The sequence below is a fragment of the Podarcis tiliguerta genome (assembly GCF_965153285.1).
Source record: "Podarcis tiliguerta genome assembly, chromosome: 8".
NCBI lineage: Eukaryota > Metazoa > Chordata > Lepidosauria > Squamata > Lacertidae > Podarcis > Podarcis tiliguerta.
In genome coordinates, this window is record NC_139541.1 from 23,644,294 (window position 1) to 23,672,008 (window position 27,715).

At 44.6% G+C, this 27,715-nt stretch overlaps 1 protein-coding gene across 1 annotated transcript in view; it reads left to right on the plus strand.

Moving 5' to 3' along the window:
* FHAD1 (forkhead associated phosphopeptide binding domain 1) overlaps positions 1–27,715 on the plus strand; it is a 36,956-nt gene that overhangs the window by 3,474 nt on the left and 5,767 nt on the right. The window contains exons 2-24 of the mRNA XM_083453452.1: positions 1,820–1,923; positions 3,013–3,219; positions 4,228–4,501; positions 5,570–5,634; positions 6,495–6,725; positions 8,546–8,669; positions 9,014–9,144; positions 14,799–14,864; positions 16,185–16,289; positions 17,041–17,148; positions 17,549–17,623; positions 18,305–18,457; positions 19,278–19,473; positions 20,233–20,303; positions 20,390–20,512; positions 21,776–21,883; positions 22,938–23,027; positions 23,542–23,767; positions 24,352–24,433; positions 24,875–24,985; positions 25,621–25,642; positions 26,434–26,569; positions 27,567–27,688. Coding sequence (XP_083309578.1) covers positions 1,828–1,923; positions 3,013–3,219; positions 4,228–4,501; positions 5,570–5,634; positions 6,495–6,725; positions 8,546–8,669; positions 9,014–9,144; positions 14,799–14,864; positions 16,185–16,289; positions 17,041–17,148; positions 17,549–17,623; positions 18,305–18,457; positions 19,278–19,473; positions 20,233–20,303; positions 20,390–20,512; positions 21,776–21,883; positions 22,938–23,027; positions 23,542–23,767; positions 24,352–24,433; positions 24,875–24,985; positions 25,621–25,642; positions 26,434–26,569; positions 27,567–27,688 — 2,922 coding nt within the window. The 5' untranslated portion in view covers positions 1,820–1,827. The remainder of the gene's footprint in view (positions 1–1,819; positions 1,924–3,012; positions 3,220–4,227; positions 4,502–5,569; positions 5,635–6,494; positions 6,726–8,545; positions 8,670–9,013; positions 9,145–14,798; positions 14,865–16,184; positions 16,290–17,040; positions 17,149–17,548; positions 17,624–18,304; positions 18,458–19,277; positions 19,474–20,232; positions 20,304–20,389; positions 20,513–21,775; positions 21,884–22,937; positions 23,028–23,541; positions 23,768–24,351; positions 24,434–24,874; positions 24,986–25,620; positions 25,643–26,433; positions 26,570–27,566; positions 27,689–27,715) is intronic.

Sequence of the window (27,715 nt, forward strand, 5' to 3'; positions counted from 1 at the left end):
GGCCACACGGGAAGGAAAAACTGGATAGCTTCCTCACACATCTCAACAGCCTACACCCCAAAATACAATTCACTATGGAAATAGAAGCCAACAACCAACTTCCCTTCCTTGACGTCCTAATCTACAAAAAACCTGATGGCTCCCTAGGACACACTATCTACCGGAAAAAAACACACACCAACCGCTACTTACATGCACAATCACACCACCACCCTGCACAAATAAACTCCGTAGCCAAGACTCTCATCTCCAGAACCAAACGCCTGGCTGACGAAGACCACTTGACAACTGAGTTACAGAATCTCTCAAATGTGTTAATTGCCAATGGATACCAGCAAAACAGGGTTACGAAGCTAATCCAAAAAGAAACACCCCCCAAAAACCAAGACACAGAAGAAAACAATGGCATAGCCCTCCTTCCTTATATCAAGGGCACTACAGATAAAATTAGCAAAATCCTCCATAAACACAATATCAAAACAGCCTTTTGCACCAACCAAAAAATAGCCAATATCCTCAGAAACCCCAAGGATAAAATTCAGTTGGAAAACCAAGGGGTCTATGAAATACCCTGCAAAGTCTGCCCAGCCACGTACATTGGACAAACAAACAGACGAATAAATGCACGGATCGCAGAACACAAGAATGCCGTCAAAAAAGAAGAAAAAACTTCCTCTCTTTTCCAACACATGAAAGAAACAGGACACGAAATTAATTTTGCAGATTCCAAATTGCTCTTTAACATGGAACATCACCACAAGAGAATAATCATGGAAGCCATCGAGATAGAGAAACACCCTCACAACATGAACAAGCGTGACGACACATCCCGCTTGCCAGACATCTGGAAATTAGCCCTCCCCACAAAATCTGACACCAGATCCAGAGGCACACAGAACGCCATCACCAATCAACCACACCAGACCCAAACCCAGACCCTCTCCACAGATAAATTACAGACACCATCCAGTAGCCAAACCAGGGTGGCACCTCCGGATGCTGCACCCCCCTGCAATCCCTACACAGATCTGGCTGGCACAGGCCACAAAACCACAGCTCGCCCCTATACACGAAGCCAAGCCAGAGCACAGCCAAGTGCAGTACAGCCATCTTCTCAGAAAAACTCTTCACAAAGTTCAAGAGTTCAAGACACGAAGGCTTTAGCAACTAATCCACACCTAATGACCCACCTAAGTGGGATTCAGGAAATCACTCAAGAAATCACTCAAGATATCCCTCAAGTAATTAAGGAACAAAAGAAGAAAAGGCACACTAGCCTGGGAACCTCCTCTCTGCCCAGAACATTGGAGGCTATACACCACACCTCCTCAACAGTATTTATAGGAACTCAAACACTGAGATCCTGCTCTGTTCCAGTAACAAGAAGCCGAAAGCACCAGCCTGAAGATGACGAGTGAGACCTCGTCGAAACGTCGCCTAGACACCCCAACTTTTACACGGGAAGACACCCGAGGACACCAAAACCTGCATTCCTGTACCCGTGAAAATCTACGAAAGCATATATATATATATATATATATATATAAAATACATACCATAATAAAAACAATACACCCTTATTGATTGCATTAGGTCTCCTCCTCAGAGTATGCCTAACATTGACAGAACTTTATATGCTTCCTTTCTATAAACAATAGTATTTAAGGCACCTAAGAAAAACCCTTAAAAGGCATTTCGCGAGCAGCTGCTATCAAACAACCTTTTGTTTTATCGGCATTACCACAAAGCAAAAAATGATATTCATGGCTGTGCTCTCTCCTATGAGCATTCAAACCTGCTTTTTGCATACATTTTATAGGCAACACCATGAAGGCTTTTCTGAAGAGTCCTGATGGCATCTTGGCACTGAGGCCAAAGATAACCACTATAGGAAGGCATGAAGACTCTGACATCATCCTGAAGGTGATTTTATCAGATTAACTGATTCTGCTTATTGTATTTGCTGTTAAATGTCCTACCACATTTTAGAACCGTTATTTCTTAGCTTGTGCAGAATTGCCTGTGAGGTATGGTGGTTGGAGCAGGGATGGGGATGCTCTGGCCCTCCAAATGTTGTTTGACTACAACTCCCACCATCCTTGGCTGTTGACCATGCTGGCTGGGGCTGATGGGAGTTGGAGCCCAGCAACATCTGGAGCACCTACAGGTTCCCCACCCCTTGGTAAAAGTAATGGACCTAGGACATGGGCATAGCCAGGATTATTGTTAGGATGGGCAGAACTAACAGGATTGGTCAGTTACTTAAGTATTTCTATTGTTTTACTTGATCTGGGGGGTCAACTCCCCCCTGCCCCCCCTTTGGCTATACCCATGACCCAGAAGCAGAGAGATACAGATTCAAATCCTTGCTCAGCCATGAAGCTCAATGTCCTGTCTCCCTCCAGATGTTGTTAGGCCCCAATTCCCATCAGCCTCTGCTAGCATTGCGGGTGGCTAAGGATGATGGGTTGGCTTTCAGACTGTGTTCTGGGGTAGACCTCTGTGGCTTGTAGGATCTAATTTCTTTTTGTTTTCACTTTTTACTAGAATCCCAACTTGGGTCCACCAACGGGAGCCAGATGCAAAATAGGGGAGCAGGGAGTGGTGTGGGGAGAGAGAGAGAGAGCATAGCAGAAGCATACCCTGGAACATATATCTTAGTTACTACAAATCAGGGATTCTCACAGCCTAATTTAGGGGATGCTCACTTTACCCCCATAGAGAGCAGTGAAGTTGTTGTTTTTCAGTGCATGTCACAGTTCTCCCCCCCCCCCCAGCTGTTCACATCAGTATGGTTTCATTAGTGTCAGAATTGTACGCAACGGGAAGCTGACAGAGCTGGGATGTCTATGCAAAGGTGTTCACACTTTGGCTAGAGGTGAATTATGAACTGCTTAGTGACTCCAGTAGGCGTGAAGCTGGTTTGAGAAACAAGTATCAAGCAGTAGTATTGAACAAGTCTGTATCTCCAGGAAGTTTTTATGCTGCTGAGTTTTGAAATGTAACTTTCAGTCTCTAGGGATTGAAGAGCACCATGCAGCCATCGAATTCAGCGATTCAGAAAACAGCTTCATTCTCCGGGATTTCAACTCGACCCATGGAACGTTTGTTAATGATTGCCACATTCAGAACGCGGCAGTGAAAGTGAGCCCTGGAGACATTTTGCGGTTTGGCTCCAATGGAACAGCCTTTGAGCTTGTGCTAGAAAATGGACCTCAGGTAAAGGTGACGTCATTCATTTTATAAGGTCACTGCTTAATGCTTTTCATAGGCCCCTTTATACCCTGCTGTTTGCTTCTAGCACTTCAGTCTTAAACACGTACAATAACCTGAGTTGTATCACAGTGATTGCCATGTTGCTCAGACAGCACTTAGTGCATTGAATCCCAAGTACACTTGAAGCACTTAATGCCAGTTTTATTTATACAGCTTTCCATATTATGCCTGAGGCAACTGAGACCTATTTGAGATGGATGTTTCTCATATAAACTAAAATAAGCAGAGTTCTATCTATCCAAATGGTCTACCTGGTTGGGACAGGGTCTTTATATGAAGAGACATGTGTGTGTGTGTGTGTGAGATTGTTGTTGTTGTTGTTTAGTCATTTAGTCGTGTCCGACTCTTCGTGACCCCATGGACCAGAACACGCCAGGCACTTCTGTCTACCACTGCCTCCCACAGTTTGGTCAAACTCATGCTGGTAGCTTCGAGAACACTGTCCAACCATCTCGTCCTCTGTTGTCCCCTTCTCCTTGTGTCCTCCATCTTTCCCAACATCAGGGTCTTTTCCAGGGAGTCTTCTCTTCTCATGAGGTGGCCAAAGTATTGGAGCCTCCGCTTCAGGATCTGTCCTTCCAGTGAGCACTCAGGGCTGATTTCCTTAAGAATGGATAGGTTTGATCTTCTTGCAGTCCATGGAACTCGCAAGAGTCTCCTCCAGCACCATAATTCAAAAGCATCCATTCTTCGGCGATCAGCCTTCTTTATGGTCCAGCTCTCACTTCCATCACTACTGGGAAAGCCATAGCTTTAACTATACAGACCTTTGTTGGCAAGGTGATATCTCTGCTTTTTAGGATGCTGTCTGCTATAAATAATCAATACATGGAATCTGTTGTTGTGGTTGTTTTATCCATGTTTCCAACAATAAGACTTTATTGGGAGGGTTTGATTTATGCCTACGTTTTATTATTTTAATGGACTTTTAAAAACTTATCCCCCCCATAGGTCTCCTGCCCTCCTGTGAGTCGCCGTGTAGCCTGGCCAGGGCAGCTACATTTAGTCACAGAGACAAAGCCTCCTTCACCAGTGGCTGCTTCTCAGTTTCCATCCCTTCAGTCTCAAAGGTCCCCGCCCATTAGCCGCAGCTGGTCCTATGGCGGAAGTGGGACTTTGCCACATCCACCACTTAGGAAAAGGCCTGTAAATGCTTGGGGTAGACCGGTTGCTTCACCTTCTTTCTCTCCTGATGCGTTCATCAAGCCTTCTGCACCAATACCAGGTATTGCCCTAAGCCTCGTGTCGCATTGCTTGGAAGGCTCAGTAGTGTGGTTCTAGGTATCAATGGTAATTTATTGTGTAAATGGTGGCATTGTGGCTCTCTGCAGACCACCGTAAACAAAAACACAGGTCCCTGCCTGCAAGGAGTTTGCAATCTGAATGTCATATGTGCAAGAGAAAACAAAGGGATGGAAGAGGGAAAGGAATAGAATGTGCAATAGAGAGAGAGAGAGAAGAGTAACAAGAGGTGAATGGTTCTACTTGGGTTGGGAGTGAGCCCAAATGCTTTACAGAAGAATTTTGGGGAGGGATCTAAAGGGTGAGAGAATTTAGGAACCCCCCCCCCATTCTTCTGAATTTTAAATTGTAACCCCCCCTTGGACCAGCTGGTGATGAGTGAGTAATAATAATAACAGGTTGTTGTGCACTACTTGATTTCTGCTTAATAGCAGCGACACAATCCAAAGTCTACATATTTTCAAATTTGCAATGTGTAGTTGTGTTCAAATGTAAAATCTAGCATCTGTTTCAACTAGCAGTCTTGTACCCATCGTTGCTCAGAAATTCTAAGAAATCAAGGAGTCAGTGCAGTTTTGAAATCAGTGCAGTTTTGAAAGGTGCAGCATCCAATTGTATCCAAACAATCAAAAATCTGCTACCTGATCTCAGGAACGAGCATGTAAAATTTGTTTAAAATATCTTAAGATGTATCCAAGCAAACAAGCAGCTTTCCAAAATGTATGGTAGTTAAGCCTAGAAGGTGTCAGCTACACTTGCTGGTGTATTTTAGTTTCCATACTTTAAGCACTTATAAGAAAACCAAGCAGTGATGAATAATAATGGAGCATTGTACTTCCTCCCCACCCTCTCTCTGGCACTTCTGTCCCCAAATTGCTATTGTCTAATGAGTTGGCAGAAGTGGGGGGTGGGGTGGGGAGACTGGCTTATCAGCGCTTGAAGCCAAGTTACAGAAGTGCCTTGGCAAGAAGCAGCAATAAAAATGCACCATCAAACTCAGGGTAAGATTACTTTTTCACTGTCGCTCTCTGGGTGTCTTGTTCTGTTCCAGGAAGCGGAGCTGCTATTGGGCCTTTGACAAATGTTCATCAAGGGGATGCACTTCTCAAGGAAAGGGTAAGGTTCCTATGCAGAAGTGTACGATTATCTCAAAGTGTTTAAAGCAGTCTTCCTCAACCTGGTGCCCTCCAGTGATTGTCGGTCTCCACCTCCCATCATCCCCGAGTCCAGCTACATCTGGAGGCCATCAGGTTGGAAAACCCCGACTAAGAACATTTGTATCCCACCTTCCATTGAATTCCAAGGCTGCTAACACTTTGAAACCAATAAACAATTTTGAATACCTTGTTTCAGTTCCCCACCACCGCCCCAGTTTTTTTGATGGGCTATGATTATGTTGTTTTGCTGCTGGTGTACTACCAGCGTGTTCTACTGCTGTTATAGGGAGTTTTTTGTCTATTTTTTATGAATTGCTTGTGTTTTTATAAAAATAAAAAAATAAAAAAATTGTCTAGTAGCACCTTATAGACCAACTAAGTTTGTTCTGGTATAAGCTTTTGTGTGCAAACACTTCTTATTTCATGGTGCCTGAGTACTGGTTTGATAAGAATGTTACTAGAGGGTGAATTTTAGGGAATAGGGCAGGATAGAGAATTTGTGGCTCTCCAGATAGATGTTCTTGGACTTCAAATCCCACCAGGCCCAGCTAATATGCCCAGTAGACAGAGATAACGGAAACTGCAGTCCCACAATATCTGGAATGCCGCAGGTTATGCACCCCCGGTGTAGGGCAGGTAAATTACATGCAGATAACTACTTCAGATGGTGAGATGTGTATATATTTAATAACTAGAATAGATGGATTTGGCATTTCGTAAAGAATCCAGTGTTCACTTTGTTGAGGAATAAGAAAAAACAGAAGCTAGTCAGGAACAAAGGCATGTTATGGTCCCAAGCAGCTGTATTCCTCTACACAGGACGAGGTAATTCTGAAAATGGGGAATGAAATCAGCCGCCTCTCTGGCTTTGAAAGCGAGTGCAGTCGCAAAGACACGGTGATAGCAAATCTTCAAAATGAGATTGCCATGATGACAGAGAAGATGACGGCAGCTCTTGCCAAGAAGGACGCCGAGTTTCATCAGAAGCTGGTGGACCTTGAACAAGATGTTTCCACAAAGACAAAAGAGATTAAAGCCTTGAAAGAGGAGGTATGGAGGGACAGGGAACAGTGATGGACCTGAGGTTCAGAAATATAGGAAGCTGCCTTCCTCTGAATTAGCCTGATATTGTCTACACTGACAGCATATTTCCAGGGTTCAGACAAGGGGCTTTCCCAGCCCATCTGCGGATGCTGGCATTTGAATGTGCAACCTTTTGCCTTCAAAGCATGTACTTTATCACAGAGCTACAGCTGGGCTTGGAGAAGAATATCTTCGGTCCACTTTTTTTAAACGGACCGACCCAATCCAACACTCATGAACTGGCTTGCAGATTGGAATGCACCTCCTGGTTGGATTGCACTCGTCTTCAGATTTTGGAGTGCTTTTTTGCTGCACAAAAAGCGCACACAAAAAGAGGTGTTTTACATAACAAAATGCTTGTTTTACTGGTGAATACATTGAAAAGTATGTGTTTTGTGTAAAATGGGAAAGGTCAGGATGGATTGGACCAACCTCCTCCTTCCATCACTTTTTTTATTATTCCTTCTCACTTACTGATCAGTGGCAAGCTATGGTTTGCCCAGTTTAGATGTAGCAGTGAGCAATAGTTTGCCATTGATCAGGAAGTCAAGGAGGGAACTGGGGCATGTAGATGGAAGAGTGAATGCAACTGCTTTTGGCTCTTTGGGGTTTTTTTTTTCACATGTACGGCTTAACGGTGCTTCTTTCATCCAGCTTTTTAATGTTAATGGAAAACCTACATTGGCCAGTATATTCACTCACATTCCAGTCACCTCTCTTATTTATTAACAGCATGTGTGTGAATGCTGCAAGAGGCACTCAAGCAATTTAAACTTGATGTATGAAAGCAGACAAAGCTGTTCTCCCCACTATCGGCCTTTTTCCTGGGCTGCATTTATTAAAGTTGTAGACATTCTGCCATTCTGCCATTTATTAAAGTTGTAGACCTGTGGGGGCTCACAGGTTATTTGGTGATCCAAGGAAGTTGCCAGTGGGACAAGGATAAGCATAAAATAATGCACAGCTGTAGAGATCTGCCTAGATGTCTGGGTTTAGAATGGAAGAGCCAATGCGTGGGGTTCAGGCAGCCTGACAGCAAAATTGGAGACCTGGTGATGGAGATACATTGTAGGAATACGCAGGGGTGTAGGTAGCTGCTCCGGCACCCAGAGCGGGGGGGGGCACAGCAAGCTGCCCACGGAGTCTGCCTGGTGGACGCAAGCCCCACACTGCCGTTTTGGGCAGTGTGGGGCCCCGAGCCACCGCATCACTCCCATGAGAGACATGGGGCTCAGGCACACTGCAGGCCAGGCCCCACGGTAAATGCCAACCCTCAAGGATGACACTCGGGGTGGCCTGCACCCCCCTTCCTACGCCCCTGGGGATACAGAACATGTGACTCTCCAACTCCCCATCTTCCCTGACCATTGGCCACGCTGGCTGGGACTGATGGGAGTTGGAGTCCAACTGCACCAGGAGGCCCCCAGACCCCCCACCTCTGCTCTAGAAGGTAATGAATGAATGAGGAGGAAATGAAACAGTTCAGCAGCAGCATTAATGCCCATTGCAGCTACACTACTGTGATTCCTGAAATGCCTGACCAGGGGCCACAGTCACTTGCCACAGTGAGAGTGCCATCTCCCTTTGACTTGGCTTTGCGGAGCTGCACAGATCCTGTCTTCTCCAGACTCCCCACCCAGTGTAATGTGACTGTAGGATCACTCTGCATGCCTGCCTCACAGGGGTTTTGTTGTCTGCATTGGTGCTATATAAATGCACGATTGAATCCAAATTGGTGTGAACTGGCTGTGTTCTATCTTTTGTTTCCATAATCATGTTTGCAATAGGTTTGCAACTTGCAGAGTAACACGAGTGAAGTGTTGTACCATTCCCTTTCTGAACGAGACCTACAAATTGCACACTGGAAGCAAGAAACTGAGGCGCTGAAGAAGAGCTATTCTCTTACAACAGGTGTGCTTTGCCCAGTCAGCAATAACTTTGGGATCATTTGCTCCTTATTTTGTACAGCTTGGGTCACTTCTTTTCCTCGGCGCCTTATATTTGGGAAGCACAAATTGGCTTTTAAGGGCTTCCTTTTTGCAGTCATCCAGGAGAACCTCTTGCGTCGTAACCAGCATTAATCCTACTCAGAGTAGAACCACTGTGATTTATGAACATCACTAAGTGAAGTCTACTCATTTCAGTGAGTCTCCTCTGAGCAGGTTATTTATTTATTTCATTAATATTCTTTAAGATGTCATTATGAAGATTTTTTTTAAAAAAAATAATCTATGCCTTATTATTTCTTCCCGCAGGACTGGTGACCAGTTTGCAAAAAGACATTACATCAAAGGATCATAACATCCAGCAATTGAAAATAGAGGTGGAGAAGTTTAGGAGAGAAAGCAGGGAGAAGGATAACCAGCTTGCCCAGGTTTCTGCCCAGGTGAATAATCATGTTTTTTAAAACCCTGCTTGGATTCTAGTATGTGGGGTGCTACCCTACACAATGCACACACCCGTCCATTATGTTCTTCCCTTTTGAATAACTAAATTGTAGGAATATTGGATTAACGTTGACAAAGTGCATGATTAGAGTTCAAGGACACATTCCAGAAAAGCAAAGCAGAGCCAGTGAAGGGTGTGGCTTAAGGGAGAGTTATCCAGATAAAGAGGGATGCATTTGGTTCCTGGGGTTCCCCACCCCTGGAGTAGCGTTTTGCGCAGAGTTGCCAGGGACCCCCAGCTCAAGACCTGTGACACCTGTAGACTGGCTCCACTCACTGTAGAGGGAGCTGTAGGCATTTGCTGACCATCCCTCAGAACTCCCTGGAGAGTCAGGTGATGCAGTAGAACCAACCCCTCTGCACAGCCTGCTATGCCGTCCCATGGCCTCCTACTGCTCTTCCTTGCTCTGGAGTAACCAGGAAAGGCCACCTGGTTGCCATTTTGTGTTTCATGGGTCATTCCTTCTACCTTCTTTCCATCGGTGCACGACTCTGTGCCTCCCATGCTCACTTTCAGGTTGGTTCTTGAATTAGTTTGGCTCTTGAATTCCACTATGACTCATTAGTGCACTTCCACTTCTATTATCATTCCTAATTCTTATGTGTGTCTTTGAAAACCATGCAAGTCTCTTTATGTTGGATGCCTGCCTTTGTAACAATAAGGCTCCCTTTCAGAGTATTTAAATTCTGGGGCAGGGTAGGTGTTAGGTGACCTCTTACGAACTACACAGTCTCAGCCCCTAGTTCCAATTTTAGCCAAATCATGCCTCCCTGTAGCATTTTAAAAGAATAGGCAAAGGGACATTTAAAAGAGTTAGTTGTGCATCTCTGACTGGTCAAAGCCCTTTCTAAGAACTGTAAGTTTGACTTGTGCTGCTTCGTGCATTGCTGTTTCTATCCCAGTCTTTTGTAACGTTCTTAAGTAATGAGTGCTCTTACAAATCTTCACTTTTGCACAAAGGTCTGTACCTCTCCTGCATCTATTTTTCACTAGTACTCCTGCAGTGATTTAATATTTGGGGGATGTATTTTTTAAGCGAATAAATCTCCTGATCATTACTATCACAGGAAATGTCTAAGATCCAAAGAGGTCTTCATGCCTAATGGAATATCTGCCTTTCTCAACACGGTATTGCAACGTGTTTTTGAAAGTCCCTTCACAGTGTTGTACCTTCAGAAGATACCTCCCTGCATTTTACTTGCCCCATAAGTAAACATGGCTTCTCACGACCTTTGCAAATCAAATACTAACTGGGTTGCAGGACTGGCACCAGGCTTGAGTACATATTTACCAGCTGGAAACCCACACCTAGCACCTGCATTCAGGAACCCCCTGAATCATTAGTTCCCCACTGCCACCCCATGCCACCATTGCTGCTGGTGTCCACCACCACTTGCCCTCCCCTGGCACAACTGTGGTTGCCTGTCACTCTCTAGACGGGTTTACCCAGCATGGTATAGCTACTGTTACGAGCTGAGCAGCTTCTGCTCCACTTAGTGCTCAGGACTCCTGTGCTACAACCCCCACAGCTCATTGCTAATCTGGGCATTGCATGGTTGGGATTTTAGCATGGCATCAAGTCAAGAGCTGAGCCATCACCTGGCTCCCAACAGAGGCTGCACTGCAGCAGGTAATGCTTTTTGAAGGGAGGGGGTGACTGGAGGCTGTAGCACTGCCAGCACCAGCACCATAAGCAGCAGCCGAGGCAAGATGATACCAGCCCTGGCGAGCTCTGCTGGGGCTCATGGGCCCTGGCAGCTGCCCAAATATGCCAGGTGCGATGCATTTCCCCCCCCCCACCCATCCCCCCCTCCACTTCAGGCAAACTACTTGCAATTTTATAAACATTAATTCAAATGCAATTTGGAAGTTTATCCCAGTGCTCAACTCCTTATTTAAAACACACACACACCATCACAAGTTGTAGACAGCCGGCATGGTGCACAACCAGCTTCTGCTCCAAACATGCAGAACCAGTTTTCTAGGCATGAGCAAAAGGCAGTGTGGATGCTGCCACCCTCTGTTTCAATTAGTTTCAGTTAAAAATACTGATTCAGATGCTTTGGGGCTGACTTGTTTTACCTATATATTCATACTATTTATACACTTAACCCTAAGGCAGTCTCTTGGTGGTTTACACAAGGACACATACACAATCTGTCTATACACCCACCTACCCTTCTATCTATCTATCTAAGAGGTGTGGAACATTTGGTCATGCCTGGCCATTGGGCATGTTTGCTGGGACTGATGGGAGTTGTAGTTCAGCAACATTTGGAGGGCCGACTGTTCCTCACAACTGATATATAAGGGGTGGTGGTGGTGGAATGAAACAGGAAAACAAGATATAATACAATGACGTAATGCAATGCAATGTAAAACAATAAAATCCCCCATCACATTTTGAAAGTGCCTTATCAGGGACCTCTTGCTTCTTCAGCCTCTGTCTTGCCAAAGGCAAAGCATGATTCAAAATATGCATTCCTAACCCCACCACACCTCTCATCCAAACTCTGCCATGCATTTACACAAATCATATGGTACGTCCTGCTCATGCAGTATCAATCATCCACCAATCCACACAAAGACACCATCCACCCAGTCACTCCCATACTCTACTGAAAATGGAAGACAATGAAACCATTCACAGTGAGTTGTGTGGTGCTTTGGTTTTCAGCTGCCAAGGTTAATTCAAAACAAATGTTTTTAATGAATATGGCTCAGGGCTGCATTCCTGCAATCAAAGTACTCCCATGTAAATATATGTTTTGTATTTGGGGCGTTCTTTTCATTTGGCCATCACCTCACCTGTTTTCAAGGAGCTACTACTAGTCCTTCCTTTGGCACTTGGCTTGTTTATCGCCTGGTCCACAGTACACATGCACCATGGTCTGGATTTGCTTGCCAACTTTTTTACGCATCTGTCCCTGTTCCTTTGAACAGCTGGTCTGCTGCTGAGAGTAGCACTTCCCTGAAAACGGCCTGTGGATTGTTGCAGACCAGGCAGCTGTTTCAAGGCAGAGGAGCAGGCCAGGCTACTTTTTATCTCGTTAGTTGAAAACTGTGTTTGGATTTATGGGAGATAGCTGGGAATCGCAGGTGGCGACAGCACTGCTGCACTCAAGACCTGCTTGTAGGCTTCCCTTTGGGGCATCTGGTTGGCCACTGTGAGAACACTATAGACTAGATGAGCCTGTGTCTTGATCCAGCAACTAAGCTCTTCTTTAGCTTGCATGTGAGAAAGCTACTGCCACCTATAAATACATGCTTGTATACTTGATGCATAGCTCTGATTGTCTCTGTTGCGTTTCTGTATTTTGGATCTGCTGGTAGTTATTATGGTCCCTATATGTTGGCTAGTTTATTTTATTTTATATTTTATGGCATACATAATCATTGTGTCGTGGCTTCAAAATGTAGGGTTGTGGTGTGTGTGTTGTTGTTTGGTGGTATTTTTATGATGCTGTAAACTGCTCAGTGCTTTCTCTGAAATATGGAACAAATATAAACTACGTAAATAAATCAAAGAAGGGTCACCTTTCCCAATAGGATGCCCAGGGTGGCTTGAAGCCAACATGTAAACAAAACAAAAAAATGACTAAAAAGAAAATCACCTCCCTTAAATACAGGCTTTGCAAACTTTGCATCCTTTGGTCCTGTTGCTTGATAAAATCAAGTATATCAAAATCAGAAACAATTTCTAGAGGGGGCAGGCATGTTATTTTGTTGCTTCCAAAATAGCAAGACAGTCTTCTTGTGCCACATTAATTTTTTAGACTTTCAGGTGCTACTGGACTCTTAGAAATGGGCGTGAACATTATAAACTCCCTGGTTATTGGCCACATATCACAAGCATATCACAAGCAATAAACTCATTGCTTTGTCAAAAGTTATGGCCAAGGGGACACCTGTTACAAAAGAAATCTGGGATGGGAAGACCACATAGGTAAAGGTAAAGGTACCCCTGCCCGTACGGGCCAGTCTTGCCAGACTCTAGGGTTGTGCGCTCATCTCACTCTAAAGGCCGGGAGCCAGCGCTGTCCGCAGACACTTCCGGGTCACGTGGCCAGCGTGACGAAGCTGCATCTGGTGAGCCAGCGCAGCACACGGAACGCCGTTTACCTTCCCGCTGGTAAGCGGTCCCTATTTATCTACTTGCACCCGAGGGTGCTTTCGAACTGCTAGGTTGGCAGGCGCTGGGACCGAACGACGGGAGCGCACCCCGCCGCGGGGATTTGAACCGCCGACCTTTCGATCGGCAAGTCCTAGGTGCTGAGGCTTTAACCCACAGTGCCACCCGCGTCCCACATAGTTTCCATATAATGCTGGAAATTATAAATATGGAAATCATCTATTGGTTTTGATCTCATGATATTTGAAAAGCCTTTTTCAGCCTGAGGGCCACCTTCTTAGGGCTGCATGCCAGTGTTGGGTGGCCCAGAGACAAAAGTGGGCATATTGACGAATGTGAACTTTACTTTTGTGTATCAGGCTGGTTTCTACACTCGCTCGCACACCGCTCTCTATCCTCTGTCCAGGCAAGCAAGAAGCACTATCAGAGTTCAGGGACACAAGGGCAAAAATATTTGGGGTACAAAGCAAGGCCAGTGAGCTATAGAAATACAGAATAACATACACCATAAATACAACAGAGGAGCATTAAAAGTGGCTAGATGAAATCAAAGTTCTGGAAATGCTTGCTGAAATAAAAATGTTTTTGCAGCATGCGAAAAACCATGCAATGTCAGCATCTGCCTCACCTTCACTGGTGACTTTGCTTTGAACGATACCTTTGAAATATAAAGAGATTTGATTTCTGGGACATGATTCACTTCCCAAAATCTCAGGGCTCTGGTCAGCCTAAAAGGGGGTGAGGTGCTCTTTAAGGCCCTCTGGCTCAAGTTGTTTATGGCTTTGAGCACTAGTTGTGAAACTTTGAACCTGAACAGGTAGTGTATAGGCAGCTATTACAATTCCTGGAGCACAGGTATTACATGCTGGAAAGTTGGAGGTATTACATGCTGGGTATTACATGCTGGAAAGTTACTCCCATCAGCAACCAAGCTGCCATGCTGAAAATTCTGGACCAGGCTTAAGGAAAGCGCCACATAAAGCACATTGCAGTAATTAAGTCGTGAGACTACCAACACATGGACTGCTGTACGTAAGTGATCGCAGTCCAGGATACCTTATGTTTTAATTGGCAAAGAAAAGGTCTTCTTCTCCTGCTTTCCCTAAAGCAAGCTGGCTTTGACTGGCAATATAGCTGACATTTCTTAATCTGTGTCGTTCTTGCTCAGATTCCAGTGCTCATGGCTCTTTTGTTTTGTTCCTTTGCTGTAAAACTCTTTCAGAAGTCTTTAATAATCAGGGAGCTGGTTGAAGGTGCCTGCATTTAGAATTGATATTTTGCTTGGGGGGGGGGGGGTGTTATGTTTTTTTAAAAAACAACAACAACAAAACATTATTTGTTGTGAAATTTGAACTTCCAAATGGGAATAAGGTACCCTTCTATATACCAGAAGCGCCAATGTGAACATGATAATGGCTCTCTTGCTTGATCATGTTTCCCTTCATTGCTGTTCGTTGCAGTGTGCTAGGATTAAAGAGGAAATGAAGCGTGAATTCAGAGAGAGAGAAGTAAATGCTTATCAGAATGTGAGTTAGCCTTCAGTTTACTTAACATTTGCTTATGAATATAACACCCATGCAGACTTAGAATGATAGATGGATTTGCTAGCAGTTTAACCCTTTATTAGTTTTAAGATTGCCTATTGCACATAGGGGACTGCAGCACCTGTCTTGCACTGTGTGCTTTCCTCCTAGCTGGAGTGCTCCTCTTGAGCATTCCAGCCTCATTCTCTTCTAGGAAACTCTATCCCATTTCTCTGCCCTGCCCCCAAAATTTCTATGTTCCTTTTCCAGCTGGCAGTAAACATTCTAGGCTGAATCAGGGCTACTCCTACTCAGAGTATAAAGGTAAAGGGACCCCTGACCATTAGGTCCAGTTGCAGACGACTCTGGGGTTGCGGCGCTCATCTTGCTTTATTGGCTGAGGGAGCCGGTGTACAGCTTCCGGGTCATGTGGCCAGCATGGCTAAGCCGCTTCTGGCACACCAGAGCAGCGCACGGAAACACCGTTTACCTTCCCGCCAGAGCGATACCTATTTATCTACTTGCACTTCGTGCTTTCAAACTGCTAGGTTGGCAAGAGCAGGGACCAAGCAACGGGAACTCACTCCGTCGCGGGGATTCGAACGGCCGACCTTCTGATCGGCAAGCCCTAGGCTCTGTGGTTTAACCCACAGCGCCACCTGCGTCCCTACTCAGAGTATACCCATTGCAATTAACAGACATGTCTGATTTAGGTCCATTAATTTTAGTGGGTCTGATTTTGAGTAGTTTTTAGTTGACTACATTGAAGTTTTTTTGCAGAGTAAGTCCATTGAAATACTTTAATGTCCATAAATTTCAATGAGTCTTAGTCATAAGTAGGAGTGATTTTAGATACAATCTTTTGTGGCCACTCTGCATGCTCAAACTTCATTTTTTTCAGGAGAGATGAGGTTGCTCCTTTCGCATCTACCTATAGTTTGTACTTCTGCAAACCTTGAGGCTCCCCCAAGCAGGCTGCCCTTCCTTCTTGTTCTTTAGTGGTTCTGTTTCGGCTGCAGTTCCTCTCAGCACACACCAGTCGTGTTCAATATTAGAAGGCATGGCTTAAGTATTACATGTTTAAATATGACTGGAATAGAAATCAGATCCGGTCAGCAACTAACCACATTAACTGCCTGAGAGGCATCAGTTCTGCTTTGAATAAGGATGGAAGCTGTGACCACAGTCCGCTAGAATTTCTTACTACCCGTAGCTCAGAGGACCTCTGCTTGTGTTTCTTACATACTAAAAAAAAATCCTTGGGATAAAGGTTGGTGTGATTTTCTACAACTGATCCTCCCCACTTCCCTCTGGTGCCTACAGCAAATCAGCGAGCTGGAGCTACAGGTGAAGAGATACAAAGAAGACATAAATAAGTTCCGCACGGAGCACGGAATGTTAACCAACAAACTTGCTGAAAAAACAAAGGTAAATGGCTATTTTCTTCACAGTTTGAGGGTAGCTTCTAAAATAGGAGTTCTGGGAGTGAGGGTACCAGCAGCACACGCACACACACACACACACACGTAAAAACAAAAATAAATCATTATTTAAATGTCTATTCCATGGGTCCACCCAAAGGAGCCCAGGGCAGCAAACAGAAAAATAAAACACACACACATCATTAACAGCATTGGTGAAAGTGGCCTTTCTGTGCATATCCTGTCTCGCCACTAGATGGCAAAGTAACCACAGGTAAAATGTTCACATCTAGTCAAAGACTGCCCAGTCCAGAATGGCACATTCCAGTCAAACACACTAACCATAGAGGATTACATTGATCATAGATTTGTTGTATCAAAGAGTTGGAAGGAATTAGCTATGATAGTTGTGAAAAAGAAGCAGCAAAATAACTCATTTACACCAAGAGTGGGCAGTAGATAGAACGTGATCTACTGGTAGATTTTGGGGTGGTTTGCAAGGGTTTCTGACTCCAAATTGTTTTAACAATGGCAAGAACAAAGCGGTTTTTTGCACCTAAATTAGGCTACTGAAAAGCTAACTGGGAGAGACGCATCTTGTCCTTTGCTTTTGTATCTTTTGCAGTTTGGTCTGGCTGGTAGGTCTTGCATTCCTTATGAGAAGCAGAGCAGATGCAGTAAGCCTGAAGTCTGCCCTCCCTCTGGCCCCCACCCTATTTTTGTACAGCCTTGCTATCCCCAGACTTTCCCTGTTTCAGGCTGAAGGGGACCTGAAAAAAGAGTGTGAGAGGCGATCCCAGCAGTTACAAGAAATGGGGCGCAGGGAGCGCCTCATTAAGTCGGATCTGGATCTGGCAGCAACTCAGGTAGGGGCAGCTGAAACATCAGTTATGGTGTCCTGGTTTGCACGTGGTTTAATTAGCCAAAGTGTGGCTTGCTTGTTTAAATGATCAAGTGGATTCTGGTCCATTAAAATGTATACAATAAGAAAATGTTTTGGGTACCACAAGATTCCTAGTTGCTTTTACAACCCACTGTATTTCTCAGCAAGGAAGTTAGTGCACTCACTGGAAGTTTTTAAGCAGAGGTTGGATGGGTAGCTGTCAGGGTTTCTTGAGCTGAGATTCCTGCCTTGCAGGGGGTAGGACTAGATGACCCTTAGGGGTACCTTCCAACTCTACAGTTCTGTGATAGAAGGGGGGTGGTCCCTGCTGTCAGTTAAGTTTTACCATCAACCTTTTTTCACTCTTGGTTTTCTGCCGTTAGGCACAGCGCTTTAGACACCAACTTACCGAAGCTCTCTTTTCACAACTTCCAGAGAAGGCACTAACAGATCAGCAGGTAAGATCTTTGCCCATTAAACACAGGAAGATTAATGTTGTGCTGTGGACCATGCTGTTGCCCACTGCCTTTGTTGAGTTCCTTGCCATGCTATGGGCACTAAAAAAAAAATACGTAAATGATTTATATACTTCTTTAATACAAGAGTTCCTAAGTGGTTTACAAAGATACAGTACACAAAATAAGTTAAAACTATAAAATTGAACCTCAGTTGAAATGCCTTCCGTAGGTGCTGGAAGTTGTGTAGGAAGGAGGCCTGTCTGACCTCAGCTGGAAGGGAGTTCCAAAAAATTGGACCCACGATACTGAACACACAACTCTTGGTGGATGCAAGCTGTGCCTGCAAGCCATAGGGGACCACTGAAAGGTCCCCCAGCAGGCCAGCCCTGATTAAGAGCATCACACAAGACAAACACACACACAGAGAGAGAGAGAGAGAGCCTTATGGGGTGGAGGTGTATGATGAGAATTCACCAGATTCCATTATTGTTGTACTGATACAAGAGGTGAATTTTGAGCAAAACAGGGGGTGGGGACATGTGCTTTCAACACGCAGCTTTACTTTTTAATGAGGAAATGAATATTCAAATGTATTTCAGGTGGGAAGTGATGCATAAATCCCAGGAGTGAGCAGATAAATAATATATTCTGACTTTTTCTTTGTTAACCCACACATATCAGATTGTTGAGAAGATAGAAGAAATCCAGGTGACCAGTGAAGAGTATTGCCAAAGGGAGGCACTGCTGAAAGAGGAGTTACTTGCCAAGAACTCTGAAATTGAGGAAGTGTCTGAAAACGTTGATCTGTTGAAGAAAGCATTGGATGGACTTCAGGTAATGCCTTTAGAAACATCTTTATAGGATATTAGCTTTCTCATTTTGTTTAGATGAATTATGGTGGAATTCTACACATGCAGGTTGCACAGGAATGGTCTGCAGCAGGGGCAGGAATGCTCAGGGCCAGGGGCCACATCCTGCCCTCCAGACCTCTCTGCCTGGTCCACAGGACTCTTCCCAGGCCCTACCCCTCACCGGCGGTCCTGCTCCATGCTCTCCTTGAATGCTTTTGCCTAGCTGGAAGTGTCCCTGAACTGCAGTAGTGTCACTGGTTTGCTTGATCAGAAAATGTGTGGATGTAGAAACCTCTGACATTTGCACCACCAGGATGAAGCCAGTTGTACAGAGGAAAGAATTGCACCTGTTGCTCCACCCATTTTGTTCCTCTGGCCCCACCCATCACTGTCATGAAAAAGGCTCCACTGGTCATCTAAATAAGTCCAGTCCAGTCCAGATTGCTAAAACAACTCCCTAAAAGAATCCGTCTGTGTGCCTTCCAGTATCCAGTTCATCAGGCTTATACTTGGGAATTACTTTTTTTTAAGAAAGAAAAATAATTGGCTTGGGTAATTGCTCTGGGGTGTTGAGAGATGACTTGGGGGGATTGTTATCTTTTCTGAATTCCTTCCTTGTAACAGGAAGATGAGGGCTGTTGAAACACAACACCAAATGATTTATTGCAAGAGCAACCAGCTGTTACAAAAACAGCCGAGAATATTATGTGGGGAAATGAGTCTTCACTGCTGCTTCAAGATAAGAATGACCCACACTCATGTCTGTGTGGGTTTGCTTCTTCTCTTCCCTGTTTTCTTGCCAGGATTTCTTGGGAACCTCTTATTGCAGCAGCAGCTTGAAGAAAGAGATCTGCAATCTCCAGAATCTGTCCCTGACCCCGCCTGCCTTGGGAGTCCAGACCTCAACAGCCGGAGTCCTCTGCAGTTTGCTGGGCTGGGTGGATGCAGTGGAATGTCTCCTTCGGGATGTGGGGCTTGATGTGTCTGGCTCTGAAAAAGGTTCCCTTGCCTCTCTTACATTTTCTGTGCACATTAATCATACTGTAGGACCCTAAGTGAGAGTGCAATGCTGCCGTAGGTTCACTGCCCCAGCCAAAGTACTCTCTTCCCTCCTCATCATAACCAAAATCCAGCACCTGCATTGTAACCATGATCCGCCCCACCACCTGCCAACAGTTTATGATGGTTGATAAGTTAGTAAGCATAACCATAATAATTTTACTTTTAGTTTTTAGTATTTTACACTGCTTTGTGTGCCATTTTTGGCAGAACTGCAGTTTATAGATTCCTAAACAACTAAACAGAACCTGCTATAGCTGCTTTTTGTAAAATAAAAAGACAGTGGGAGTTCCAACCATGTGTTTTTTGATCCTGAAAATGGAACATGTAATCCAGGAAAGAGAAAGATTAATTGTCCAGGTGGAAGGCAATGGCATTATGTATGTACACACATACATGTGCAAGCACACACCCCTTTCAATCCTGAACTTCCTCCAATGAGCACAGGCCAGTGTTCATGATCCCACCCACCCCATTTCATTCTCACGACAACCCTGTGAGGCTGATGGGAGTTGGAATCCATCAACTTCTGGAGGGCTGCAGGATCCCTAGTCCTGCCCTAGTCTGTTTTTCACTGCTGCACCAGAATGAGCTCCGTTTAAGGAAACCTGGCTAAAGAAAGGAATTTTCCAGGAAACAGAGGAGAGAGATGAAGCCTGGTCACTCCCTTCTGTTATCATGCTTGTCTGTCTTTGTCAGGAATGACTTCCTACATGAAGAAGCTGCTGGGCAAACACCATGAGACCATGGCCAAACTCCAGACGCTGCAGGTAAAAGGTGTTTTCCCTGAAGTGAGCTTCTCTGGCTGAGGCCAGTAGCCCAAAGCAGGCCTGACGGTCTGAATCTTTTACTATAGAACCAGCTAAAGATGGCAGAGATGTCTCAGGATTCCCTCCTGCAGGAGAAGCTAAATGAACTGAAAGAAAAACTTGAGGAGCGATTTCGAGACAGAGAGCGAGAACTTCAGGAGAATGCGAAGGTACAAAGAAAGCTTAGGGGTGTTTTAAAAAGTGTTTGAACCCACCTTCTAAATGGAAGTGGCAATGGGGACATACTAGGCCTACATAGTAAGAACTGAAAAAGGTGGAACAAGATGCACTGATCTGCTATCAGGGAGGAGCCCACAGAGCAAGGCAGGTCAGTTGTTGCGGCATCACAAAGTAATAACAATAGAATCATAGAATCATAGAATCATAGAGTTGGAAGAGACCACAAGGGTCATCGAGTCCAACCCCCTGCCAAGCAGGAAACACCATCAGAGCACTCCTGACATATGGTTGTCAAGCCTCTGCTTAAAGACCTCCAAAGAAGGAGACTCCACCACACTCCTTGGCAGCAAATTCCACTGTCGAACAGCTCTTACTGTCAGGAAGTTCTTCCTAATGTTTAGGTGGAATCTTCTTTCTTGTAGTTTGTATCCATTGCTCCGTGTCCGCTTCTCTGGAGCAGCAGAAAACAACCTTTCTCCCTCCTCTATGTGACATCCTTTTATATATTTGAACATGGCTATCATATCACCCCTTAACCTCCTCTTCTCCAGGCTAAACATGCCCAGCTCCCTTAGCCGATCCTCATAAGGCATTGTTTCCAGGCCTTTGACCATTTTGGTTGCCCTCCTCTGTACACGTTCTAGTTTGTCAGTGTCCTTCTTGAACTGTGGTGCCCAGAACTGGACACAGTACTCCAGGTGAGGTCTGACCAGAGCAGAATACAGTGGCACTATAACTTCCCTTGATCTAGATGCTATACTCCTATTGATGCAGCCCAGAATTGCATTGGCTTTTTTAGCTGCCGCGTCACACTGTTGGCTCATGTTAAGTTTGTGGTCAACCAAGACTCCTAGATCCTTTTCACATGTACTACTCTCAAGCCAGGTGTCACCCATCTTGTATTTGTGCCTCTCATTTTTTTTGCCCATAGTAATAGTAATAGTAGTAACAACAACAACAATACAAAAATGCAATTACCTAAGTCTACCCCCTTTGGAACTGGTATCTTAATAATTCTAGTCCTTCATCCAGTCATGCTGTGAGCGTACATCTCAGTAGCTCATATGCTTGGTATTTTGTAACTCCCCCCTCCCCCAATGCTGTGCCCAATGCAGCTAATTATTTTTTAAGGGCCTCTCCCACCAGGATGTTAACTTAACGTTTGTTCATCTGTCACCAAGCTGTTTCTGCCTAGCAAATTTCCTTCGTTTGCTTTAACGATGTTAACAAGAAGAATTAAATTACTTTCCCAGGTTCTGGAGGGGCTGGCTGCCCTGGAGGAAGCAAAATTAAAGGAGGCCATTGATGAAGAAAAGAAAAAGGTCCGAGATTTGGAAGCTCAGATGAAGCGATCGGCTGAGGTATGTAGAAATCCGTGGGCCTGCCTCCTCATTGCCATCCCACAATCTCCTCTAGCAGACAGCTAGAGAGATAAATATATTGTGTATTTTGAGTGTTCAAAGGAAGCACTTCTTCCTACATTGAGTTACTTAATAACCATAGGTCCTTTTCCACTTTTATATCACACCATTCTTCTAAGGAACTAAAGACAGTGTACATGGTTCTCCTCCCTTCACCTCCACATTTTGCCCTCTCAAAAACAAAGAACAAAGAAACAAAACAAAAAAAAAAACCCTTGGAGCTAGACTAGGCTGAGAAGGCATGGGTGCCTCAAGGTTACCAAGGGGCTGAGCGGGAGTTTCATACCTAGGTCTACCCAGCCATAACTTGACACTCTGACCATTCCACTACGTTGATTCAAAGCCAAGTATGGTCTGTGTTGCCCTCTCCACTACAATGGGCATTATGGTTTGAATGTGGCTTCTGATCCTCATTTGCAGGGCAAGCACAAGTAATCTGGATGTCTGAGACAGTGCGTCTCAAAGGGAGTCAGATCACAGAGGAGGAGGAGGAGGAGGAGGAGGAGGGAGGCAAACTGAGCTCTTGACTAGGATGCTGGCAGCCCAGATTTCTAGTCCCTACTTGGCCATGAAGCTCACTTGGGTGATGATGCACCAGTCACTGTCTCTCAACCTTCCCTGCCTTCCAAGGCTCTTTGTGAGGCTGCAGTGGAGAACTAGATATGCTGCATTGAGTAAAAGGTGGGATATAAATGCAAAATACCAGTTAGGAAGCTTTGAAGCATGTTCTCCTTTGCCATAGCATGGCAATACATGTGGACTAAGTTAGAATTGAAAGAGGGATAAAATAAAGGGTCGTCGTCATTGCTTCCCCACCCCGCCATTCTCATCTGAAGTTCTCTAATCCAGACTCTTTCTGGTGTCTGATTTCCTGCAGCACAGTTATTGGCAAGTTAAACGCTGGTCTGCCAGGCTTTTAACTAAGACAAACCACACTCCATTCTCTGAAACCTGGGTTCTGTCTTCTCACTTATTGCTAATATGTTCTTTACAGGTAATTGAACTTAAAACAAAATCAGAAGAAGCTCTAAATGCCAAGATAAAGAAGGCTCTGGAGAGCCTAGAAGAGGTTAAGAGGAGAAAGGTAACTGGTGACAGAAGACTGCAAGCAATTCTGCTTGAGGGTTCAGCAGCTAGAAACTCCTGGCCCCAGATTTGGCCCTTTGAGGAGTCACAGCTGCTCCCACGTTTTCAACTTGGAGGTGAAAGACAGCAGCTGCTGGAATGGGAGATTTGTGAAAGGCCATTTTGGAGGGTTGGAAATTAAAGTCTGGGCTCATCCACCTCCCACATCTCAAAGCATGTCTCTGAGATAAACCAGTTACTGATTTAAGTGCTGTATTAAGAAAGTTTTCTAATTCAAGTGAATCATAATCTCCTCCCTCCCAACTGCCCCCAAAATTTGTTAAGAATAACACACCCTGGGGAGAAGGAAACTGATGAAGGACAAGATGCAAATTGAACAAATAAATAACTAAACATGAAGGTTTGCTGGTTTGATTTTCTCCTAGCCCCCTTGACAATGGCTTTATCTGAAAATGTCACCCATGTGCTGAACAAAATGAATGAGTTCTGTTTGGGGGTTTGCTCGTTTTTAGACAGTGGCAGAAGAGAAACTAGCCGTCTGGGAGAAACGTCTGAAGAGCATTGAGAATGAGAATGAGATGCAGAAGCAGAAGCATCAGGAGGAGATAACAGAATATAAGGAACAGATCAAGCAACACTCAAAGACAATAGTGGACTTGGAAAACAAATTTGTGGAAGCTGTCCAGAAGCTGAAGGCGGCAAAGGAGGAAAATGCAAAGCTTCAGAAGCAAATAGAAGGTCAGCAGAGAAAACAGAGAATGCTCTTGTCTGGTGCCCTTGGCATATCCTGTCATACTTGGGGCCAGTTCACGCCAACAAACTGCACTGAAGTTTTCTAAAATAACCTGCTGATTGATTAACTCAAGGGGTGACTTTTTTTCTTAAATCAAAATGTTTTAATCAGTTACCCTAACTGAGTAAACAATTAATTGTTGATTTAAATCAGCCTTTTCTAAGCTAGCGGCCTCCAGATGTTTTGGACTATGACTCTCTTTAACCCCAGCAAACACGGGGATGATGTGAGTTGTAGTCTGAAAAACGATCCTGAGAGTATCTAACCATCTTAGGGACAACTGATTAATCTGAATAGTTTACTGATCAAAAAAGCCTATTGTTGAACTCCAGACAGATTTAAATGTTCTCTTAATGCTTTCGGTTTCTTTTTAAAATGTTTTAAATAGTGTTTTTTTTAATTGTATGGTTTTATTACTCTGCTGTTTGCCATTCTCTTCTTGAGAAGTCATCAGGCTAATAATCCAGATGTGAAACCTTACATTTCTCAGAATATTTTTATATTTTTGGGTGTCTCTCTTTTTCCTCAGATATGCAGAGGGAATCTTGCAAGTTGTTGCCAGCTCATCCACCAGAGGTTCCTTGCCCGGAAGGGTCTGATGTTTTCCTGAAGTAAGTCACTAAATTTCCTATCGGCTTCCTATTGCTGCTTTCTATAGCATAATTACTCAAAAGCTGTGGGAAAAGGAAGTCTTGGAAATAGCAATATATGTTTGTGAGAATTCTAAACAGGGGTAATGAGTCATATTTCCAAAGTGCATTATAATATTTTGAGGCTTGTCTAATCAGTCTCCCATTCTGGTGGCATAACTTGACAGTATGCTAATGAGCCCCTTTGATGAAAGCCATCTGCATTTGTACCCCCCAAATACGTATTGACGTACCCCCCAAATACGTATTGACTCCCATAAAAACTGGAGGGAGTTTTTTTTCATAATCTTCCTCATGATAGACTTAAAAGGTTTTAAAATAATCAAATAAAGAATGAGCATCTCAAGCTGCGTTATTCAGACTGAATTTTTTGCTTCTTCATTTTTGTTTCACAAACTTCAGGGAAGGATTAGCAGCTGCAAAGCATGAAATCGTGTCCAACCAGGCTGTCATTTCAGAGTTAAAGAAGGAACTCTCAGAAGCCAGAGCCAGAGTGTCTGATGTGATTGGTTTGTGAAATGGCATCACGTAACTTAATATGTTTTTTACCACCTTCCCTCCTATCCTCAGCCTGGAGCCTATTAGCTGTTTTCCAACTACAACTCCCAGCTGGCTGGACCTGATGGAGTTATAGTCTAAAACACCCAGATAGCACTAAGAATGCTCTGTCCATACCTATCTGGGAGCAAGGCCTGTGAAACTCAGCCAAACATAGGATTGCACTGTTAAGAACTAAAAAACTGGAACACCTTAATAGAAAGGGACAGGGGATCAGTTCAATCAAGCCGTTCCAACAGCCTCTGGTTCCACCCCCAGAGTTCTATCCCATATAACATCTGGGGAATAGCTTTCCCAACAAAAGCTCTTAATGCCGGGATCACCAATTGTCCTCCCCGGGTATGGAAGAAACTAAGCAGGACACCAATTGTTCTTCGTGTTAGGATGGTTACAGCCTTAAAGTGAGCTAGCCAACTAGATGTAGCCTGAAATGTAACACCCAGATATTTAAAAAAGGGGCACTGTTCAACCACATGTTCGTTTAAAAACCATCTAAAGGTGTGGCGAGCTCTAGTGAACACCACAATTTTTGTTTTGTCATAGTTTATCTTTAGTGAGTTATGGGAACAGTAGGCTGCGATCCCCTCCAGCATGCTGCGTAAGCCTCTTCGGGTGAGTGCCATTAGAGCCATGTCATCGGCGTATAGCAATATATTCAGACGTTTACCTTCAAGGGCTGGAGCCGATGACTTGTACTTTGCCATGTACTGAACAATGTCGTTTATATAAAAGTTAAAAAGAAATGGGGCTAGCAGGCATCCCTGTTTGATAGGTCACTGTATGGTACTACAGACCCTGGTAGCTAAATATGCAAAAGCGTATAAGAGCAGACTCTTTGTGGCCTTCGTTGACTTGACATCTGCCTTTGACTCAATCTGTAGAGATAGACTATGGAAAAAATTATATGAAACGGACATTGATAGACGACTTTTAAAAATTCTCAGAGAGTTACACACAGATACTACAGTCAAAATCAGAACTGGGCCATCGGGAACTCTTACGGACCCACTGCCATTGGAGAGCAAAGGATTTGTTTAAGGGAGAAAAAAATGTGTGTGCATGCAGAGTGGAGGGAGGGGGGGAATTGCAGAGATAAGGAAAGATAAAAACAGGAACCAAGCTTAGCTGATGTTGTAAAATCAAAATGGTGCCCTGAGGTTGCTGTCAGTCTCTGTTCCCTGTATTGTGAGCTGGAACATCGCCAAGGCATTTTGATGCAAGAGAGCTACTTCCCCGTTTTTAAAAAACGGAACTCTTTGAGGGTGACCTTCTTCCCCTTTTCATGTAGCGCCTTTTGTAATTTCTGCATTGAGGAATCCACATGGAAGCGAGTTGCCCAGAGGGAGCCCTTATCACCTTGTTGCCTCAGAAGAGAATTATTAACCTGAGCCTGTTTCCTTCAGGTATCATCCATGAGCCTGGCTGATCTGGGAGCAAGATGCAAAGGCTCCAGACACGAGGAAATCATCAGTCGCCAGAAAGACGCCCTGGCTGAGCTGCGGCAAAGAGTCAGAATGCTAGAAAGGGGTCACCCATTGGGTGAGTGCTACATTTCATGGAACACTTGCAGGCAGTGATTTGTACAGTTAGCTTTTGCAAGTTGTGGGATGAATTTGGATACCGGAGAAACAGCAGTAAGAAATCAAGCATTGCTGTAAGGCTTCTCTCCTGCAAGCACCTGCACAGGTCTAGTGTAAAACACACACATGGTCACGAGTAGCTTGTTAGCGGAGCTACTACATGCCTTTAAATTCAGGTACAGATGCTCAAAAGAGCTAAGTTCCACCTCATGAGGAGTTGCTCATGAGGAGTTCTTCATAGCACTGCAACACCTGCCTTGCTCTGTGGGCTCTTCCATGGGCCCAGAATAGACATCACCACATCCTTGTGTCAGAAACTTCTATAGCAGGGGTGGAGATCCTCAGACCCAGGAGCCAAATGTGGCCCTCCAAGCCTTTATCTGGCCCTTGGGGTGCTCCCCAGCCACACCCCTTCTCCCCAAGCTATGCCCCTCATCAGTCCTGCTTTGCACCCTCTTGAGTATTTTTGCCTGGTGGGACTGAGTCTTTGAAGTCTGATAATGCTCCTTGCTTGCCTGGGTGGAGAACGGTGCAAGTGTCTGCAGAAACTCACAGAGGTAAAAATTCACATTTGTTGCCCCACCCCCTTCAGCCTCTGGCTCCACCCACCACTGGCAGGTGGCCCTCAGACTCCCTGCATCATTCTGTGAATTAATAGAAAGAGAGCAAGTTAATGAATTGCCATTGTGTGTGTAAAGGATTAAACACCTGCTCACCACTTCTCCAGTTGAATTTTGAGTTTCATGTGAGATAGAAAGTGTCTAATCCAGATCACCAAGTGAGCTTTGCAGCTGAGCAGAGATTTGAGCCTGGGCCTGTCCTGCCCTAGTCCCAAGCACTCCACCCCATAGTCTTCGCCCTCTGTCCCTGGTATCTTTCATCCTGTGCAAAACGTGTTTAATGTGAGTTTCAAGTGAAACGGGAAGTGGCACAGTACAATGACGTCTCTTTCTCAGGTTTTGAAGAGAGAATTGGAGAGCCACTTAGAGTGCTTAAAAAAGGCCCAGCTGAGAAGGGAGATGAAAGAACAGAGAAGGAGCAGGTGACAACCCTGATGACAGCAGCGGATGCTAATCAGGTAAACTGAACAATGCACGGTATCCTG